General features: G+C 37.9%; 2 protein-coding genes across 4 annotated transcripts in view; one reads left to right on the top strand and one right to left on the bottom strand.

Moving 5' to 3' along the window:
* Positions 1-7,743: 7,743 nt before the first annotated feature.
* MIS18BP1 (MIS18 binding protein 1) overlaps positions 7,744-22,614 on the top strand; it is a 50,063-nt gene continuing 35,192 nt past the window's right edge. Inside the window, exons 1-5 of one of the 3 annotated variants that reach the window (XM_043922722.1) lie at positions 7,744-8,358; positions 13,658-14,271; positions 19,570-19,689; positions 19,860-20,326; positions 21,285-21,358. In XM_043922722.1, the coding sequence (XP_043778657.1) occupies positions 13,743-14,271; positions 19,570-19,689; positions 19,860-20,326; positions 21,285-21,358 (1,190 nt within the window). In that variant the 5' untranslated portion in view covers positions 7,744-8,358; positions 13,658-13,742. Of the gene's footprint in view, positions 8,503-13,657; positions 14,272-19,569; positions 19,690-19,859; positions 20,327-21,284; positions 21,359-22,614 lie in introns of all 3 variants that reach the window. The other 2 variants (XM_043922723.1, XM_043922724.1) reach the window with 2 other exon arrangements.
* LOC122707064 (60S ribosomal protein L37) lies at positions 18,238-18,625 on the bottom strand. The gene has a single exon (XM_043922728.1). It carries the CDS (start codon positions 18,574-18,576, stop codon positions 18,283-18,285), a length of 294 nt encoding a protein of 97 aa, XP_043778663.1. The 5' UTR covers positions 18,577-18,625; the 3' UTR covers positions 18,238-18,282.

Raw genomic sequence — 22,614 nt, 5'->3', positions numbered from 1 at the left:
CTTACATTGGATATTTAGGGTTGATATTCTTTAGGATTGACAGGTTGGATCTCCTTGCAGTCCAGGAGACTCTCAAAAGCCTTCTCCAGCACCACGGCTCGAAAGCATCAATTCCTTGGAGCTCAGCCTTCTTTAAGGTCCAACTCCCACATCCATACATGACTACTAGAAAAACCATAGCTTTGACTATACTCACTTTTGTCAGCAAAGTGATGTCTCAGTTTTTTAATACGCTGTCTAGGTTTGTCATAGCTTTCCCTCCAAGGAACAAGTGACTTTTACTTTCATTGTTTCAGTCACTGTCCAGTGATTTTGGAGCCCAATGTGTCACTGCAGGGGCTTCTCCGGCAGCGCAGTTGGTAAAGAACCCGCCTGCAAATGCAGGAGACATGAGAGACATGGGTGTCACTGCAGTGGATAAACACTCTTTCAGTGAAATAAAGAGCTGAGGAGAAAAGAGTTTAAGACTGGGATTTACTGAGGTGAAGCCTGGGGTGGAGGAAAGGAGGGGATGCAGAAGAGGAAAGGGAAGAAGATTGATGTAGTCATATTATGAATATGTTGAACTTAAAATACCTGTGGGAAAACTAACCACAAGAAAAGAGCTTCCCTTCAACCTACTCAACCTGGTCACTATGGAAGACACTGGACTCTTGAGTTTGCCTCTCTCCTTAACCTGGGAAGCCAGATGCAAAACCACAGAAAAAAAGGCAGATAAAATTGCCTTTAACCTTAAAGAAGTAGGCGAGACCAGAATAAAAGGCTCCCAGTGCAACCACCTATTTAACCACATGATGGTGTAAGAGCTAAGAAGAGCCCTAGTTAGACCCTCCTTCACTGGGCAAAAGTGAAACTGAAGTCACTTATTCGGGTCCGACTCTTTGTGACCCCATGGACTGTAACATATCAGGCTCCTCCAACCATGGGATTTTCCGGGCAAAAATGCTGGAGTGGGTTGCTGTTTCCTTCTCCAGGGATCTTCCAGACCCAGGGGTCAAACCTGGGTCTCCTGCATTGCAGGCAGATGCTTTTATCATCTGAGCCACGTGGGAAGATGGTGGCTGGGCAAAGCTATCACTTATGCCGTGGCATATTTTGCTTGTTTTTGTTACTATGGAAGAGATGATATTCCTTCATCCCCAATATGTTTCCTAGGAATCATCTCAGCAGGGGTAGGGGATGAAAGTTGTAGGATTAGAGTTAGATAGATTTGGGGCATTTCCCCAAAGACTGGGAAGGGGCTGGGATATTATGGTTTCAGATGACAGAATTAGGCCAAGTTGTTTTCAAGTTAGCCACAATTTAGAAAGAGAGATATTTGACAGACTACAGTAGGAAGCAGGGATGGGAAAATCAAACCATTTTCTGTTTAACTGCTAATAATTTGAGACTCTTTAAAAAACTGGTTTCATTTTTATCTTTTGCTTCAAGTCAGCTTTAGTGTAGTTTCTATACCTATTAGTATGAACTGACAAAGAGGAACACAATACAGCTTACAAAATCCACGCATGCAGGCTCTGTTGCTCAGTCCTGTCTGATTCTGTGACCCCACGGACTGTAGCCCTCCAGTCTCTTCTGTGCATGGGGATTCTCCAGGCAAGAATAATGGAGTGGGTTGCCATGCCCTTCTCCAGGGGATCTTCCCAACCCAGGGATCAAACCCGGGTCTCCTGCATTGCAGGCGGATTCTCTACCAGCTGATCTACCAGGGAAGCCATCATATTAAATCATAGACACCTCACTTCATGTTTACCTATAACTAAAATATTAGTTATAGTAAGTATTACGGACATAGTTACTGTTAGTACCATCAGGCCTCTCATGTTACCCTAACCTCAGCCTAAAACCAGCTGGACTATCCATATCAGTTACTATTTCCTAAACTTTAGAGACACCTAGGAATGCCCCTATCTCTGATACTTCAATATGCCACAGGCTTACCATTCAGCCTTCCAGTTTTATTTGCTTAACTCCTATTAAGTTTTCATTCTTATCCCAAAGAAAGGCAATGCCAAAGAATGTTCAACCTACCACAAATTGTACTCATCTCACATGCTAGCAAAGTAATGCTCAAAATTCTCCAAGCCAGGTTTCAACAGTACGTGAACCAAGAACTTCCAGATGTTTAAGCTGGATTTAGAAAAGGCAGAGGAACCAGAGATCAAACTGCCAGCATTCACTGGATCATTGAAAAAGCAAGAGAGTTCAGAAGAACACCTACTTCTGCTTTATTGACTATGCCAAAGCCTTTGACTGTGTAGGTCACAACAAACTGTGGAAAATTCTTAAAGAGACCACCTGATCTGCCTCTTGAGAAATCTGTATGCAAGTCAGGAAGCAACAGTGGTATATATACACAATGAAATATTACTTGGCCATGAAAAATAATGAAATAATGCCATCTGCAGAAATATGGATGGATCTAGAGATTATCATACTAAGTGAAGTAAGTCAGACAGAAGAAGAAAATTTCATGATATTGTTTATATGTGGAATCTTAAAAAAAAAGAAATGAACTTAAACACAAAACAGAAATAGACTTACAGACATAGAAAACAAACTTATGGTTACAAAACGGGAAGTGGGGGAGGGATAAATTAGGAATTAAGATGAAATATACACACTACTACATATAAAATAGATAATCAACAAGGACCTTCTATATAGCACAGAGAACTGTACTCAATATTTTGTAATAACCCTCAAGGGGAAAGAATCTGAATATATATATGTAAAGAATATATATTTAAAGAATACACACACACAGAGGAATGAAATTTGACCACTATCGTCAGGACCAGCCCAACAACGAACAGACCTGAGGGAGCAGTGCCGTAGAATAAAGAAAAACAAGACTCAGAAGTAAGGTGGGGATCAGGGGGCTGATGCCATTCGCAGGCAAAAACCCAGATCCGAATCCTTGCGTGCTTTTTATTGTTAACGTCTACTTCCTTGTATGTGCTCTAGAGATATCTGTTTTTTTACAATCTCAGATCGGGGATAAAGATATACAATACACAGTCCTCAATGTCAAACCTTCAGGCCTTTCATGACTCTGTTTAGCCCTTTAGCGACTGACACCTTTCTCAGCAACTCCCTCAAGGCTCTGGTTACAGTCACTAATGGTTTTCCATCAGTCACATCAGTACTTCAACATCTTGTTTTCAAGATGTTTTTCCACACTGTACTTTTTACTGCTTCCAGCCCTTCGCCTGGGGGTGATGAGAGAGTCATTCTTATTTTTCAAAGAAGCCCTGTTAAGTATAGTACAGGCCTGTGCATAGCATATTCCCTACACACTATCTTACACTAAATAAAAAAATTAACTCAAATGGTTAAAGACTTGAACATAAGACCTGAAACCATATAACTTCTAGAAGAAAACAAGCAGTAAGCTCCTTGGCACTGGTCTTGACAATGATTTTTTTTGGATTTGACACCAAAAAAAAAAGGCAACAAAAGGAAAAATAAACAAGTGGGACTATATCAAACTAAAAAGCTTTTGCACAGCAAAGAAAACCATCAAGAAAATGAAAAAGCAACCTACAGAATAGGAGAAAATACTTGTAAATCATATACCTGATAAAGGGTCAATATTCAAAATATATGAAGAACTCAGCTCAATAGTGAAACAATATGATTTTTAAACCAAAAAAACTAAATAGACATTTTTCTAAAGAATACATAGAAATGGCTGATAAATATAGGAAAAAGAACTCAACATCACTAATCCTAAGAGAAATGAAAATTTAGACCACAGTGTGCTATCACCCCACTTATGTTAGAAAGACTGTCATGGGATTTGCCTGGTGGTCCAGTGGTTAAGACTGTGTGCTTCCACTGCAGAAGGCACAAGTTCAATCCCTGGCTGGGGAAATAAGATTCTACAAGCCGCATAGTGCAGCCAGGAAAAAAAAAAATAATAATGAATGATTGTCATAAAAAAGATAAGAGATAACAAGTGTAGTGGAGAAGGAAATGGCAACCCACTCCAGTATTCTTGCCTGGAGAATTCCATAGACAGAGGAACCTGGAGGGTTATGGTCCATGGGGTCCCAAGAGTTGGACGTGATTGAGCAACTGACACAACACACTAACAAGTGTTGGCAAGGATGTGGAGAAAGGAGAACCCTTGTGTACTCTTGGTGGGAATGTAAATTGGTACAGCCACTATAGAAAACTATGGAATTTTCTTAAAAATTTAAAAATAGAACTAGGATATGATCCAGCAATTCTACTGTTGGGTATTTAACCAAATAAAAAAGAAAACTAAGATATTTGTACCCCCATGTTCATTGCAGCATTATTTACAACAGCCAAGGCATGTAAAGAATGTAAGTGTCCACTGATGGATGAACTGATAAAGAAAATGTGGGGTGTGTGTGTGTGTGTGTGTGTGTGTGTGTGTGTATACATACACATATGTATATACATATATGTATGTATATATGTATGTACATATACATATATGTACGTACATATATACATACATATGTATATATATACATACACACACAATGGAATATTACTCAGCTGTGAGAGAGAAGGATATCTTGCCATTTGCAACATGGGTGGAGCTGAAGGGCATTATGCTAAGTGAAACGTCAGACAGAGAAAGACAAACACTACATAGTCTTACAATTAATAGTGAAATTTTAAAAATTTAAACTCATAGACACACAGAACAGATTGATGGTTGCCACAGGTATGGGCAAATGGAAGAAGTGGTCAAAAGGTATAAATTTTCAGGTATAAATAAAGACGTCCTGTGGGTGTAATGTATAACATGATGACTACAATTAAAAATATTGAATTGTATATTTAAAAGTTGTTAAGAAGGTAGATCTTACAAGTTCTCATTGCAAGAAAAACAAAATTATATGTATCTGTCTTAATGGATGTTAACTAGACATAGTGTGGTGATCATTTTGCCCATTCAGATCCGACTCTGCAACCCATGGACTGCAGCATGCCAGGCCTCTCTGTCCCTCACCATCTCCCGAAGTTTGCCCAAGTTCATGTCCATGGCATCGGTAATGCCATCCAGCCATCTCATCCTCTGACGCCCTCTTCTTCTGCCCTCAATCTTTTATATAATAATATACTATTATGTTAATTATATCTGTTAAAAAAAAAATTTAAGCCTTTGAGCCAAAGTGTGTTCTTCCCATTGCCAACATAATGGAGTTCAGGACCTTTCCATTTTGGCCCACTGGATATCTCCTCTGATAGGTTACCCCAAAACTCCCTATTGTCAATCCAACTCCCAACACTTTGTCAATCTGTACTGCAATCTTTAGCACCCTTTGCCCAGTTCTACTTCCATCTCCCTTTTTCTTTCACAAATTTCTGATCTGCATCAAAGCCTAACGATTTTCCAGGCTCATTTCTTTTTCCTCTCCCTTAAACTTTCACAGGCTTTATCTTCCAATAAGTCTCTTGTACTCCATGTTACCATCAGCGTCCTGCAACCTGAACTGATACATCATCATAACACTTATTACAATTTGTAATGGTATGTTTATGTGCTTGTATGTTGTCTCTATCACATAACAATCTCCTTGGCAGTCTTTCCTTCTGAAGGGTCCTCCTCTAAGAAGCCTGGATAACCGCCCTGTTGACTCAATCCTCATCCCTCCTTTCAGTCCACAGGATAGTAGTAGTTGCATAGCTGTGTCTTACATTGGGAGCACAGTTGAGAGAGAGGAGACTAAAATCCTAATTCAGGGCTACATCTTCCAAATGTAGGATTTATCAACTTTGGCACTATTGACATTTCAGATTTAAGAATTCTTTGTAGTGGAAGGGCTGTCCTATGCACTACATGATGTTTAGTAGCATTCCTGCCCTCTACTCACTAGCTGCCAGTGGCACCCTTATAAGTTATGACATTTATATTCCCAGACTTTGCCAAATGTCCCCTGGAGTGCAAAATCATCCCTGGCCTTGATGAAAGAGCATCTTTTTTCTAATTCTTCTCAAAATGCTATTTGGTCAATTAGCATACAACTGGAAAGTGAGTCGCTCAGTTGTGTCCAACTCTTTGGGATCCCGTGGACTGTAGACTACCAGGCTCCTCCGTCCATGGGATTCTCCAGGCAAGAATATTGGAGTGGGTTACCATTTCCTTCTCCAGGGGATCTTCCCAACCCAGGGATCAAACCCGGGTCTCCCACATTGGAGGCAGACACTTAGTATACAACTGGACCATAGTATATTACCACGGTTCTGGGAATATTCTTCCAGGCTAAGCAGATACAGATCTCTTGACTGCAACTCCCACACAACATAAGAATTCCATCCTCTCTTGCTATGTATTTTAAACCCTAAGTAGGTCTCTATGTGTTCCCAGGTGTTACAGATTGAGGACAGATTATCCCAGGTGCCTGGCTCTGACCATAAAAAGCCTGCCTATCCTTGCAAACACAAACTTAAGAGGATCCATCCAAGGCAGCATGTTGATGCTCCATTGGACAGATGAAGGTTGCCTATATACCTTCTCACTGCACTTTCATCCACAAAGTATTATTCAGACTTCCTTGGAAAATTATTAGTCACTCTTATGTAAATTCTTGTTGCTGTTCACCCTGGAGCATACTAGATCCTACTTACTTCTCAAACAGAAGTGGCTAATCTAAAAAATTAAAGTCTGTAATTCTGAGTGTCTGCCCTTAATATTTAAAAGTTCCTGTTTTAGCTGAAAGTGTGAGCCATGGTTAGCTTCATCATCAGAAACAGAAACCTTTCATGCCTCTACTTCAGATGCTTTTAAGTATGAATGCCCCTCTTTTCAAAGTCCCTCTATCCCACAAAGTGTATTTCATAGATTTCACTAAACATATATTTCAAGTTTGGTTTGCCTGCTAAGTCCCTTCAGTTGTGTCCAACTCTTTGAGACCTCATGGACTGTACCACCAAGCGCCTCTGTTCATGCAATTTTCCAGCCAAGAATACTGGAGTGGACTGCCATGCCCTCCTCCAAGGGACCTTCCCAACCCAGAGATTGAACCCACGTGTCTTACATCTCCTGAATTGGCAGGTGAGTTCTTTACCACTATGCCATCTGGTTTTTCCCATAATTTGGTGCAAATCCATGTCCAGCCATTTTCTCATTATGCTGCACAGTCAGAAATTTCTATGCAGACCTGCTTCTCTCCTCCCACCCCCAACTGGTTTCTTTTCCTTACTTGCATTCATTCGATGTTTTATTTATTTATTTTCATTCGATGTTTTAAAAAGTGTATTTTAGATTCTGAATATTCGATGAGCACAAGATTTATGGATACATGATTTAGAGGAGAGAATCTCAAACGTCACTTTAAAGAGGCAAAAAATAAACTCTCCGGTCCTAAATGTTGACTTGGTGGGGAGTAGGGCGGAGTCCATGAAGACAACACGCAGGACGGGAGCTGAAACAGATTTAAGGCTGAAAACTCTAGTTACTCCTCTGGCTCCTCCTCCTCCAAGACTGAAACAAGGCATTCTACACAGTTTCCAGCCCGCAACGCGTCGTGCCGGGGCTCTGAGCCGAAGGAAGCACAGTACACTGGGAGAAGTCTAAGGCTGGGATAAGTCTGAACGCGACTGGAACAAACTGCATCGCAACCCAGTAGTTAAGATGAATTGCTTTTAGGGTTCGAGATGATTAGGTTAACAATTATAACTATTGCAAGTATAACTTTGCATTTAGTCCACTATCCCCTCAAGAACAGAACGTTCCTTCTCGGCCTCAAATATCTGACGGCCAGGGAAAACTTAAAAGCTCTCTTAAACATATTCAGCAAGCTAATTCCTCACACTTGGAAGCAACAAATAACCAAAAGCTATTACCGTTCTCACACAGAGCAAGAGGGTAGCCGAGAAGGACCAAACGTAAGATGCGCAGTAGCGCGTCTGACGTCTGACGTAGGCTTTCCTGCCGCAAAGCATTTCGGGAAGAGCCGCGAAACGCGAAGTTGGCGTTCTTCTGAAGAAGAAACAAAGTCCAAGGACGGCTAGAGGTGCCTGCCCAGTACCTGTCGCAGCTTGGGGTTACCCAGTTTTTGTGGAAACAGCCATTACCCACGCGGAGCGGGAAGCGCCCCCAGGCTCCCGGAGTCCCAGTGAGACGCACGGTGACGCAATTCCTGAGCGCGCCAATCCAGGGTTGGCTGGGAGGGCGGGCTCTTCAAATTTGAATTCCCTAATAGTTCGTGTTGGGGAACCTCACGGAGAAGGTGAGAATCACCTGGGGTTCGGCCGCTGAGGGGTGGGGCAGACTTGGGCCAGAGGCGCGATCTTAGGGCGCCCAGGTCCCCCGCTGCCCCGAAGCCGAGCCCAGACTGCTGCCGTCTCGCCCGGTCAGGCTCTTCACGCAAGGTACGGCCTCCCCGACCCTCTACCCTAGCTTCTGCCTCCGGTCCGTCAGGCGCAGCGAGTCCCAGCGCTTCAGTTTTCTGCGGTCTCGCGGACTTTTGTACGTTTCTGTCTTTGGCTGCGGTATCACGACCACTCGTTCATTCGGTGTGTATATTTGCTGCGTGTCTACTGTATTTATTAAGAGAGCAGACCTCTTTCCCTCTGATTTCGTTTCAGTGGTGAGCGCCCTAGGCTTTTGTTCTAAAATCACTTCTAGAAAAAAAAAATTAGATTTCCAGATAGGAATATTGTGTGCGTCACTGCCCGATTCTTCACCTTGGAACCCAGGATCCACAGAGCTAAAGAAACAATTTATCCATCTAGTGTGTGTTTTCTTCTGATTAAATCACATATTGCAAACATTTTCAGATGTAAATAAAGTTATTTAGGAAACGGGGGGCCCCTTCATCCCTCTCTACAAAGATAAGTGCTATTTACAATTACAGTTTTTTACAATATCTTAATTCCAGATTTTTTGCGTATACTGTTTTTTTTTTTTTAACAAATTCAATTGTACATCCTGTTCTGCTTTTTAAACTTAGTATATTCCAGCTACTTTCTATGTCAGAGTGTGTGTGTGTCTGTATGTATATCTTTTTTTTAATTTATTTTGTGTGTGTGTGTTTTTTATTTTTTGTATATCTTTTTATTGAATACATAGAATTCAGTTATATGGATGACAAAAGCAGAATTTTGTCCCATATTGATAGACGTCTAGGTTGTTTCTAGTTAGCCCGGTGCTTTAGTGAACAGCGGAATTTTGGTAGCCATCTAGATTGTTTCTAATTAGTACTTCCGTGAACATCCTTGTACACGGCCTGTTTAAGAACTTAGGCTTTGAAATCAGATAGACTGGAGTCCTGCTCTTAATTGCCAGTGGGACCTTGGACTGGTTATTTAACCACTTTATGCCTTAGTTTTCTCATCTTCAAAATGGGGATGATAACAATACTTAACTCTTATGAATTGCTGTAAGATTAAGTAGTGTCTGACATAGGTGAGTAGATGTTGAATATTATTACCACATATGTATTTGCATTCTTTTGTAGATGTTTCCGTACGAAAAATTTTAAGTGGAATTTATTGATCAATGGCATGCACACCTGTAGTTTGAAATTAACCTTTACCAAACTGATAAACATAAGAAGTCTCACTTTTAATTTGCATCTCTTCATTTATTAGTAAAATAGTGTCATTTTGACTCATTTATGGGCCATTTGTATTCTATTAAATGCCTTTCATGTCCTTTGGTCATTTTTTATGTTGATGATTTCTTTAAATTGATTCATTTGGTTTCTTTGAATGTTATCCATTGGGTTGGCCAAAAAGTTCCTTTGGTTTCTAAGTATAAATGAAAGACCTTTTTCATTTTCACCAAGAATTTTATTGAACAGCATATTCACCATTTTATTCCACTACCTTCTGCCATTTTTCAGGCAACTTCATAATTCCATCTTCCCAAAACTTTTTATCTTTTTGAGCAAAGAACTCTTCCACATGCCATTTATAGTCCCCCAAGAGATTGAAATTTTTTTCATTAAGAGAATTTTGTAAATACTGAAATAAACGGGAATCTGAAGATGCAATGTCTGGTGAATATGGCAGATGAATCAGAACTTCTCAGAGAAGCTGTTAACAGTTTTTGCCTGGCCATCAAAGAAACATGGAGGCTTGTGTTACCCTGCTGGAAGAATTTGTGTTTTCTGTTGACTAATTCCTGATGCTTTTTGTTGAGTGCTGCTTTCAGTTGGTCTAATTGGGAGCAGTTCTTTGAGCTCATAATAGGGGACTCCTTTCCAATCCCACTACATACACATCGTGTTTGGTATGGTTGGTGGTGATTCATTTCACTTGCCCCATGATCTCTTCCATTCCACATTATTGTACAGTATTCACTTCTCATCACACATCACAATTTGTTTTAAAAATGGAATGTTTTTGTTACAGTTCAGAGAATCACATGCAGAAATACAGTCAAGAAGTGCTTTTTTGCTTAACTTATGTGGAACCCAAACATCAAAGGGATTAACATAACCAAACTGGTGCAAAAGATTTTCAGTGCTTCATTTGGATATTTTGAGTATGTCAGCTATCTCCCACATGGCATAATGTTGATTGTTCTCAATTAATGTCTCAATTTGATCGCTATCAACTTCAAATGGTTATTGTACCAGGGAGCATTGTCCAGCAAGAAATCTCCAGCGCAAAATTTTGCAAACCACTTTTGACAGGTTTGATCAGTCACAGTAGCTTCTCCATATACTGCACAAATCTTTTTTTTTTTTTTTTTTTTTTGCATTTCAGTTGTGTTTCCACCTTTCTTGAAATAATAAAGCATAATATGCCAAAAATGTGGCCTTTTCCATTTTTAATATTAAAATGGCTACACAAAAGTTCACTAATCTTTTTTTTTATTTTAATGCATTGTGAATGACATCTGTCACAATACAATCTGACAGAACTGTTTTGAATGAAGTTAAAGACAAATAAGCTCTACTAGAACCACCTTACAGGAAAAACCAAATTCTGTGGCCAACTCAATATGTTGTTGTGTGCTGCACTTTTTTCCAAGTATATCATTTGTCAGTTAACTTACTATTCCTCTCATTTTTTCCCAACTCTCTCTCCCAGTTTTGGTTAGTGTGCCTTGGGAGTTTTGACCCATTCCATTGTAATTATTATTAATGTTACTACCACAGCAGTAAATTCCTAGAAGTTTTTATGTCTTCTTAGGAAGAAGAATAAAAGTTAAATTCAGTATTATATACATGATAACAGTTGTTTAGCTTTCTAGCTACTCTAGATACTCATAGCTACTTTTTCATACTTACAGCTGATTTTCCCATGCCTGAGTCTTTATTTTGAATAAATAGCAATTTTTTTCTAGTGTATCAGCATGTCAGTTTTCAGAGTAAATTTTAAGTATTAGATTTTTCAAATAGTTTTAAGCATTTAATGAAGGCACAAACATACCATTTTAGAGTTCACCTTGTCTTCTCCAGTCCTAGAAGGAACCTAAATAGGAAGGAAATCTAAAAAAGAATGGATATGTGTATATGTATAACTGATTCACTTTGCAGAAACTAATACAAGTTTGTAAGGCAAGTATACGCCAATAAAAACAATTAAAAATAAATAAATTGCATGATTTTCTTAATAGCGTAATGAAATCTCACACTGTCCTTCTAGGAATGTTAATCACCCCTTTGTCCAGCATATCCCATGCACTAGTCACTTAGCAGTCCTCAGTTATCAGATGGACTGTTGAAGTATCATAGTGCTTGTGTTCAGGTAACCCTAATTTTACTTAGTAATTGTCCCAAATCACAAGAGTAGTGCTGCTGGCAATTTGGGTATGCCAAAGAAAAGTTGTAAAGTGCTTCCTTTAAGTGAAAAGGTGAAAGTTCTTGACTTAATGAGGAAAAAAATTGTATGCTGAGATTGCCGAGGTCTGGATTAAAAATGAATCTCCTATTTGTGAAGAAGGAAAAAGAAATGCATGCGGGTTTAGCTGTTGACCCCCAAAACTGCAAAAGTTACAGCTACAGTGCGTGATAAATGCTTAGTGAAGTGGAAAAGGCATTGAATTTGTGTTTTGGGTGAGGTGACATTCACATAACTTTTATTACAGTATATTGTTATAATTGTTTTACTATTGTTAATTTCTTACTGTGCCTGATTTACAAATTAAACTTTACCATAGGTATGTATGTAAAGGGAAAAGCAGTATATATAGGCTCTGGCACTATCCATAATTTCAGGCATTGACTGGTGGTCTTGGAATGTATCCCCCTGGGAGAAGGTGGGGAGGGAGAAACTATTGTACTACAGACTGGTCTGTTCTTATTTCTGCTAATTTGCTAGCAGTTTATACTTATTGTTGAGCATTTCATTAGGTTCTAAAGAAATGAGATTGTGTAAACCTTCACATACTTTGCCATCTTTCCATGCAGTTGTCCCAGTTTATTCGTTTTTGTTTTTGAGAACTTAAACTGAATGGCCAGTGAGTATTATAACTCCAAGCACAGGATTCCTGTCACTAATATCTTGCCAAATGCATGAATATATGTGCTAATACATATTTGCTGAATTCAGTGGGTTTTGTGCCATTCCTAAGATACTGGGTATCTTTGTCAGCTCTTGTTATTGAGGAATATTTCCTTCTTTTTTTTTTTTTTTTTCCCTTCTTTTTTTCTCTTATAAAATATCAAATAAAATGGTAGTTTGTATGTGAATTTTTAACTTGTATATTTCTTGCAGAAGTTGCTGTAGATAAAGATACTTGATGTCTTTGGTCTGAATGAATTTATATTTTCTGAAATACATTTCTTTTTTTTTTTTTTTTGAAATACATTTCTTATGTTTATATGAACAAAGACTGATTGGAATAGTTATAAATTCAGTGATAAGAGATGCTGTAAATCTAGACTTATAAGTTCTAGGCTCCTTTAGGTTAAAATATTGTATTAATTTACCTAGTATAGCAGAGTGCAACTGTATGGTTCATCACCTAGAAATGTGTAGGTGTAGGAAATAAAATTTATATGTAAGAAACAAGCTAAAACAAGTCTAAGACCATGCATGCCCAAGTACATGATTTCCTCTAAAAATTCTAAGCAGCAGTAAATGTTTATTTTTTTTAATGTTTAGAAAATTATAATGAATATAATCTACTTTTGACTTGAGGTCTTTTTTTTTAAACTAAAATCTCACATTAAAAAGTTCTGCAGCATAACAGAAATCAGGATTGGAGATTGTTAACTTAAAAATTGAATGGATTTTTAACCTTCATTAGGATATGTCATGTAGCTGCTGCCTTAAAATTTAAGTTCCTAAAAGGAAAAATCACATTTGTGAAACTTAATCTTTTCATAACTTAATTTATTGCTATATGCAGCTGTCATTTAATGTTTTTTGATGCAAATATTAGATTGGAACCTCCAGGACTTTAGGTTCAAGTAAATTTCAAAAACAAATATTCAAAATTCTGCTCTTAGAGTGATAAAGTAGAAGACTTGGTGGAAGCTGCTTTTTTGCAGAGAATAAATTTAAAAACCAAACTGTTTATCACTGAAAAAAAAATAAATGAAACCTTAACAAAAATATAAAATCTTAGCCTGCTTTGTGAGGTATAGATTATCCAATGTTGTTATGAACCAATTAAACCTTTTACTTTGTATAATGTTATTATGGAAAGCAAATAAACTTAACTTTTTCTGTACAGAAATATGATAAAAATTGATTTCACTTTGAACTGCAGGTTCCTCTGGCCCCCTGCTGAAGGTCTATCCCGAAAATTGCGTGAATTTTCTGTTAGAGGGAATTTGTTGCTTCTGTTTATCAAGATGATTGCAACACCTTTGAAACATCCAGGAATTCACCTGTCTTCAGATACATCTTCTCAAAGAAATATGCCCATGCATGCGATCTTTTTTGACAGCATTCCTTCAGGCACACTTACTCCTGTAAAAGACTTGGTGAAATATCAGAAATCCGCTTTAAAACTGAATAATCATAAAAAGAGTCAGTTTGTAGAAATGGCAGTTTTTAATAATAAAAATGTATTTCAGTCTACCATGCTAGCGGAGGCTACCACCTCTAACAGTTCTCTTGATATCAGTGCTATAAAGCCCAACAAGGATGAATTTAAAAATAAGGCAAGCTATGAATCACCAGGAAAAATATTTCAAAGAATGAAAGAAAAAGTCCTACGCGACAAGCAAGAAGAAGCATCAAGAAACAGTTTTTTGGAACCAACACAAAATGAAAGTTTCACTCCTAATGGAGCTGAGGAAAGAATATTAAAGCATACCTACCTCTGTGAAGAAAAGGAAAACAACAAATCATTCCAGCCAGAAAACAGTTCACTAAGAGGTTAGTTTTATTATGTGTTGGTTAAAATGCTATACCGTGTTTAGTGTTTATTATGTCTGACACTTTTAGGTACTCAGGGAACAGCAGTGAGCAAAATGAACAAAAATCTCTGCCCTCATGAAGCTAGCTTACATTCAGGTGGTGGCAGACAGATCATTAAATAAGTATTTTTTAGAATTATAATAGAAATGGTCTGGAAAGAGAAAGCAGAGTAAGCATGATGGGGAGAGTTGGAGCAGGTTTTAATTTTTCATGGGGTGGTCAGTGTTTCAATGAGAAGGTGATATTTGAGCCAAAAAAACTGAAGGAAGCGATAGATGCAGATAGATATCTTGTGGCTGGTACAAGTGCCCTGAAATAGAAGCATGCAGACTAGCTAGGAGATTACCAAGGAGTGAGTGGGCAGCTGGGGAGGAGGGGATAAATAAGGAGAGGGTCAGGTAATGTGTCTTTTAGGAGGGTCCTATAAGGGCCTTATAGGTAAATATAAGGGTTTGGGTTTTTGTTATAAGCAAATTAAGGAGCCACTAGAGGGTTTTGAGCAGAAGAATGTCGCAGTCTGACTTATATTTTAAAAGTATCACTCTAGCTGTTAATTTGAAATAGTTATTTTAGTATTCCAGCTAAGAGATGGCATTGGCTTGGTCAGGTGGTAGCAGTGGAGATAATAAGGAGTTGCTGAATTCCAGATAGATTTTGGTTTTGGCGGCGGGGGTGGGGTGGGGGTGTTAATTTGTTTTAATATTTTATTTATTTATTTGGCTGCACAGGGTCTTAATTGTGGCACATGGAATCTTTTAGTTGTGGCATGTGGGATCTAGCTCCCTGTGCAGGGATCCCAGGCCCCCTGCGTTGGGAGTGCATAGAATCTTAGCCACTGGACCACCAAGGAAGTCCCTCCAGATATATGTTGAGAGATGGGAGTGTGGAATATAAGAGAGGTATAAAGGATGACCTTGGTGATTAGTTTGGTTTGGGTTTTTTTTTTGCTCAAGCAACTGGAAGGATGGAGCAGTTTAACTGAGGTGGGGCAGAGGTGGAATAGTTTTGAGGACTCAGTAATTATGTTTCTTGTCATGTCAATTTTGATATGTCTGTTAAAAATTGAAGTATAGATGTGAATTAGGCTGTTGAAAAAAATTAGTTGGAATTTAGGGAAATGGCCTACCTGAGAAATACATCTGGAGTCGTTAGCACCTAAATGGTATTTAAAGCTATGAGATTAGATGGGATCATCAAGGAGTAAGTATATTATACTTAAAAAAACTGTGTATGTTGAAATGTTTCCAGAGAAAACATTTAAGGATAAGTTCTGGGGCACCCTGAAATTTAGAAGGTAGAATAAAGAGCAGAAAGTAGTGAAAGCCACTGAAATGAGGAAGAAAAACCAGAATGGTATCTTCAGAAGCCAGTAATTGATAAAGATACTTTACGTGCATTATCTCATTTGCTCCTTTCAGCAAACACTATGGATATATGCTCATTTAATAGTCTAGGAAATGGAGCTTTTAAATCAATTAACATCTGCTATGTGTCTCACAGGTAGTAAGTAAGTGATAAGCTGAGAATTAAATACAGATATCTATTAGAAAGCTCATGCTCTTAACTGCTTACATAATAGATTGTGGGTGTATTGTTGCATTTCAAAGACAGTGATGTATTTTGACACAAAAGCAGTTTTCTAAGGGAGTTTAGGATGGAGGTAGGTGAATATACAAATAATCTCATATAGTCTAAGAGAAAAGGGAGAAGCAAGAGAAATAATGTACATTATAGCATGTTTTATATGTAAACTGGGATTAGAGAGAGGAAGACATAACTGACTGCTTTGAGAATCTGCTGACTTTCTAGAAAATACACATATATACAAACACAGATATTGTATATAATTTCAGAGATCTTTTGGAGAGTCCCTACATGGATCCCTGAACTGAAATAAATGGCCTGTGTTCTGTACCGTGTTGTATAGTAGATTTATACATAGTAGATTTATACATATATATATATAGTATATTTATAGTACATATACATTTATACATAGTAGATTTATACATATATATAGTATATATATAGTACCGTGTTGTGAGTAGATTGAAGTATCTACTCATCTGTACTACATTGCCCTGCCATTTCTAGTAGAATGATTTAAAGAAATAGAAACTTATCTTTTTTTTTTTTTTTTTAATTAGTTGGAGGCTAATTACTTCACAACATTTCAGTGGGTTTTGTCATACATTGATATGAATCAGCCATAGATTTACACATATTCCCCATCCCGATCCTCCCTCCCACCTCCCTCTCCACGCGCTTCCTCTGGGTCTTCCCAGTGCACCAGGCCCGAGCACTTGTCTCGTGCATCCCACCTGGGCTGGTGATCTGTTTCACCATAGATAGTATACATGCTGTTCTTTTGAAACATCCCACCCTCACCTTCTCCCACAGAGTTCATCTATCTTTTATGACATGTCATTATAATAAAATCTTTATATTGAGGTTTCTAAGGGTAAAGCAACATACATATTAAGGTGTAATCACTACCAGTTTTTTCAAGTATAATATTTGAAATTAAACATATAAAATAATTCAGTTTTTCCTTCACTGGTACAATTTTTTTTTTTTTTTTACAATACTACTACTAGCACTGCTACATTTTATTTATTTTTATTAGTTGGAGGCTAATTACTTTACAGTATTGTAGTGGTTTTTGTCATACATTGACATGAATCAGCCATGGATTTACATGTGTTCTCCATCCCGTTCCCCCCTCCCACCTCCCTCTCCACCCGATCCCTCTGGGTCTTCCCAGTGCACCAGGCCCGAGCACTTGTCTCATGTATCCAACCTGGGCTGGTGATCTGTTTCACCTTAGATAATATACATGTTTTGATGCTGTTCTCTCGAAACATCCCACCCTCGCCTTCTCCCACAGAGTCCAAAAGTCTGTTCTGTACATCTGTGTCTCTTTTTCTGTTTTGCATATAGGGTTATCATTACCATCTTTCTAAATTCCATATATATGTGTTAGTATACTGTATTGGTCTTTATCTTTCTGGCTTACTTCACTCTGTATAATGGGCTCCAGTTTCATCCATCTCATTAGAACTGATTCAAATGAATTCTTTTTAATGGCTGAGTAATATTCCATGGTATATATGTACCACAGCTTCCTTATCCATTCGTCTGCTGATGGGCATTTAGGTTGCTTCCATGTCCTGGCTATTATAAACAGTGCTGCGATGAACATTGGGGTGCACATGTCTCTTTCAGATCTGGTTTCCTCGGTGTGTATGCCCAGTAGTGGGATTGCTGGGTCATATGGCAGTTCTATTTCCAGTTTTTCAAGAAATCTCCACACTGTTCTACATAGCGGCTGTACTAGTTTGCATTTCCACCAACAGTGTAAGAGGGTTCCCTTTTCTCCACACCCTCTCCAGCATTTATTGCTTGTAGACTTCTGGATAGCAGCCATCCTGACTGGTGTGTAATGGTACCTCATTGTGGTTTTGATTTGCATTTCTCTGATAGTGAGTGATGTTGAGCATCTTTTCATGTGTTTGTTAGCCATCTGTATGTCTTCTTTGGAGAAATGTCTGTTTAGTTCTTTGGCCCATTTTTTGATTGGGTCATTTATTTTTCTGGAATTGAGCTTCAGGTGTTGCTTGTATATTTTTGAGATTAATCCTTTGTCTGTTTCTTTGTTTGCTATTATTTTCTCCCAATCTGAGGGCTGTCTTTTCACCTTGCTTACAGTTTCCTTTGTTGTGCAAAAGCTTTTAAGTTTAATTAGGTCCCATTTGTTTATTTTTGCTTTTATTTCCAATATTCTGGGAGGTGGGTCATAGAGGATCCTGCTGTGATTTCTGTCGGAGAGTGTTTTGCCTATGTTCTCCTCTAGGAGTTTTATAGTTTCTGGCCTTACATTTAGACCTTTAATCCATTTTGAGTTTATTTTTTATTTTTTTTTATTTTTAAAAGCCAGAACATTTATTGCGCGACTAATTGTTGAAATCCTTAGGATGAACTGGATGCTGCAACAGCCGCTCGCTTGGGTTTAGGTGTTGTTCCTTCACGGAATCCATGCCTGAATCTGCGGTATACAATTTTTAGGTGCCTCATTCGACCAGTCCCGGTGGTATTTCGTCTTTTAGCTTTAGCACTCCAATTATACTTTCTCTTTCGCTTGGCAGGGTAGCCACACTTGCCACAGGTCGACTTCTGAAGGTGGTAGGCCTTAGAGCCACAGCGGCGGCACAGCGTGTGCGTCTTATTCCGACGCTTTCCAAACGATGACGTTCCCTTCGTCATCTTGCTTCTGCCGCCGAGACCAAAGAGGCCGGAAGAGAAAGCACTTCCGCTATATTGCGCTCTAAAGCTTCCGCCCAGGGAAGCACTTCCGGCGGGGCGCAGTGCACCGCCTGAGTTTATTTTTGTGTATGGTGTTAGAAAGTGTTCTAGTTTCATTCTTTTACAAGTGGTTGCCCAGTTTTCCCAGCACCACTTGTTAAAGAGGTTGTCTTTTTTCCATTGTATATTCTTGCCTCCTTTGTCGAAGATAAGCTGTCTATAGGTTCATGGATTTATCTCTGGGCTTTCTATTCTGTTCCATTGATCTATATTTCTGTCTTTGTGTCACTGGTACGAATTTTAAATCTATTACCTTCCCCTTTTTGTGTGAAAGAAACTCATTTCTATATTCAAGATACAAAACTTTAACCATCTAGGATGTAAAGCAGAATAAAATATAAGCAGTGCTATTAGTTCCTGTTTGTCTGGTGATTAAGCCTACCAAATTTGTGTCTTTGAAGACCTGCTAAAGGGATGTCAAAGAAGTATAAATTATGACTTAGTCTGCTACTGAATCTCAACATTTTGATTTTTAAACCTGTTACAACTGTTCATCCATATTTTAGAAATTTCCAACAACCAGAAGCAAAATCAGAATTTTTAAGACAGGATGGCACTTGATATATGACTTTGACATAAACATATCTGATTTGTGACAGCACCAGAATTTTATTCCAGATCTCTAGGCTTCTAAGTCCAGTCGTATACTTGTGTCTAGAGCTGGCAGGTAATGTGGAGAAGTTTTTTAAAAATTCTTTCTCAGCATAATACAGGTATAGAGAATGCATTGAAGATATGAGATAATAAAAAAGGGCAAAAACTTAATATAACTGTCATATATTAAAGTATATACTCTGTTGGTCTGATCACTACTCGATTTAAGTCTTTATTCCAAGATTTTTAAAGGCATTTTTTTCTCTTATTGACTAATAAAACTTCTTTCTTTAAAAAAAGAAAACTCAACCTCAGTCCAAGAAGTTCCTCTGGAATCATCAAATAATATTTTTGTGCCGGTCAAGCAAAAGATTAAATATCAGCAGGAAAAGAAGGTGCCTCTGCACAATTTAACTTATGGTAAAGTGCTTTTTGTTTTGTTTTTAGTTTGTTATTTGAATGTATGGTTAAATGTTCTAGATAGTTATTTTCCCTGTGTAGGCAATTAAAAGTTTAAAATTTTTCTGCTGTTCTCTTTTCATTTCATATTATCCGTCTATAAATTTGGTTTGGTTTTGTATTTTTTGCAGAGCTTCCAGTTCTGAACCAAGAACATAAAAATGTTGCAGCTACAAACAGGGCACTAACTAGAGCTCAGCTGGCTAGACAAATTCTTCACTCAAAGGAGAATATAGTTGCAACCAATAAAGCCAAAAAGGACACGTTTGTTTTAGAAGACATTGATTCTACCTGTGAAAAGTCCCCAAATACCACTGTTGAGACTCTTTGTGGTCCTGATGTTGAAAATGGTGGTCAATTACTGGTTTCCGATGATAGTAAGATTACAGCAGAAGGCACTTCAAAACAGGAAATTAAGGAAGGAAATGAGAAAACAATGCACAGAGAGACTGATTTTACAGGTTCCATGAATGATACTTGTAAAATTGTGCTTGCAACTCCACGATTTCATATAACAATACCTCAGAGATCAAAAAGAAATGCTTGGAACCCTTCTCCAAGTACAAGCCAAACTATTACAAATGGAGTTAAAATTAAGGTAGGAAAACTTTTAAGGCAGATAAATACTTGTTTTCACCCTCATTCTTAAAGTGCATAAGCTCTTTTGCTCTCTCATTAACAGGTTCATTTTGGGTTTTTGTTAATATTTAGTGTAGAGGCAATGTGGCCTAGTGAAATGAGCAGTGGATTAAAAGTAAGAAGACCCATGCGTGAAGTCTTATTTTGCTCTATCACTAGTTGCATAGTCTTCAACTCCCTTTGGGGATGAATACTGAGGTATTCTTGTTCTTAAATTTTTTTTTTTTCCTGATTCTTGGTGTTCTATTAACAGAGCAGTTAAAAGGGAAAGGAGTTACAGCATCTAAAGATTTGAAAAGTTTTACTGTTGTAACACTGGAGTAGGAAATGGCAACCCACTCCAGTATTCTTGCCTGGAGAATCCCATGACTAGAGGAGCTGTTCACATGTTTGCTTTGGAATAGAATACTAAATATAGATTACTAGCAATCATCTTTATAGGAAATTAAATGCAACTCCAAATCAACTTTTCAAAAAAAAATGCTCTAATTATAACAGGGATAAAAGTGATGGTGAAATGCATACTACTTAACTTGTTTTCTCTAAGTTATTGTGTCTTTTGTGGCTTTGGTATTTTAATGGATACCTCAAGATTTTAGGTGACTTTTTCCCTTAGTGGTTAAGATATTTGACATAAGAATATTTAAGGTATAATTGATTCTGGATTTTATTAATAGAACAAACTGCAGTACAACTTCAGTTCAGTCTCTGTCTCCATCTTTTGTTTAATTATGCATAAGAGTTTTTACCTTATTGCTATATAAAATAGACTCTGATTCTTATATAGATGAACACGAAGGACTCATTTGGATTACTTGTATAAGTTTTTTCTTTTAATTTAATGTAAACTGATTTTGTAATGCATATGGTACAAGTAATATAAGAAATAATATATATTTCATTTTATGCTTTATCAGGTAGTCCAGCTACAGGAATGGATGATTAAAGTCATCAATAATAACACTGCTATATGTGTAGAAGGAAAACTGATGTAAGTATAACTTTTCAGTATTCTTTTAGTAAAATTTGTAATAAGATATTTGTATGTAAGATTTGTTGTAAAGATATTTGTGTGTAAGAACTACAAGGAGATGCATGACAAATTGCATCTTGCTGTGAAACAAAGACTTTCTAACGAGGTTATAAACTGATGGCAGAAAAGTAAAATGAGTATGACCATTTTGATTATAACTAGCTTTCTTGCTTTTGCAAGAAATTTGTTAACTCACATTATTTTTAAAATAGTGACAGCTCAAATTTGTATGAATAGTGCTTTATTTTTTTCAGAGGTTCTAGGAAGTGGGCTGGGATTATCTGCTTAACAATAATGATAGCTTGTAGTTAACATTCACTACATGCATTTCAGTCCAGAGTCTCACATCTAAATTGGGAAAACCAAAACCAGATATGTATTTACTGATCCAGAAAAGAAATCAAAATTATGTAACAGTGCCACACAGCTACATGTTAAGTAATCACTGGCACTTTATGGTTTTCCCTAAAATGAAAGCATCCTTTGGTAAGTGGGCTTTGCCTAGTTCTGCTACTCTGCTAGTCCCATTTCCTATTCTTCAAAACCAATGTTCTTAGTGGTTAAAAAAAAATGTAATAAAAGGTTGTAATAAAACAGTACACTGTATCACGTTTAGAGATACTTACCTGAAAGTTTATGAGTATATAAAATCTGCCTTGCTCACCTTATTTCTTGCTTGCCTTGCACCCACTCATTTCCTTAATATCCAGAGGCAGCACTGATTGCCTTTGTTGGAATCCCATTACTACTGCCGGAGAAGGCAATGGAAACCCACTCCAATACTCTTGCCTGGAAAATCCCATGGATGGAGAAGTCTGGTAGGCTACAGTCTGTGGGTCACTAAGAGTCGGACACGACTGAGTGACTTCACTTTCACGCATTGGAGAAGGAAATGGCAACCCACTCCACTGTTCTTGCCTGGAGACTCCCAGGGACGGGGGAGCCTGGTGGGCTGCTGTCTATGGGGTCACACAGAGTCGGACACGACTGATGCGACTTAGCAGCAACAGCAGCAGCATTACTACTGTTTACTGGCTGTATGACTTAGGCCAGTTACCCTCTTTCAGTCTCATTTTCTTCATTTGTGTAATGATGATACAGCATGACCTACTTTTTAAATTATTTTGAGTTAATATTTATAAGACTTCGAGAACAGTGCTTGAGTACTATTTAAATATTTGTTAAATAAAATAGTGAAAGTCACTCAGTCGTGT

This window comes from Cervus elaphus, chromosome 13 (assembly GCF_910594005.1).
Source record: "Cervus elaphus chromosome 13, mCerEla1.1, whole genome shotgun sequence".
Taxonomy (NCBI): Eukaryota; Metazoa; Chordata; class Mammalia; order Artiodactyla; family Cervidae; genus Cervus; species Cervus elaphus.
Note: the sequence above shows the minus strand (reverse complement) of the source record. Positions and strands in the feature narration are given on the sequence as shown.

Bases quoted from the DNA above. Each gene is read 5' to 3' on its own strand.
- LOC122707064 (XM_043922728.1), bottom strand. From the start codon at position 18,576: ATGACGAAGGGAACGTCATCGTTTGGAAAGCGTCGGAATAAGACGCAC.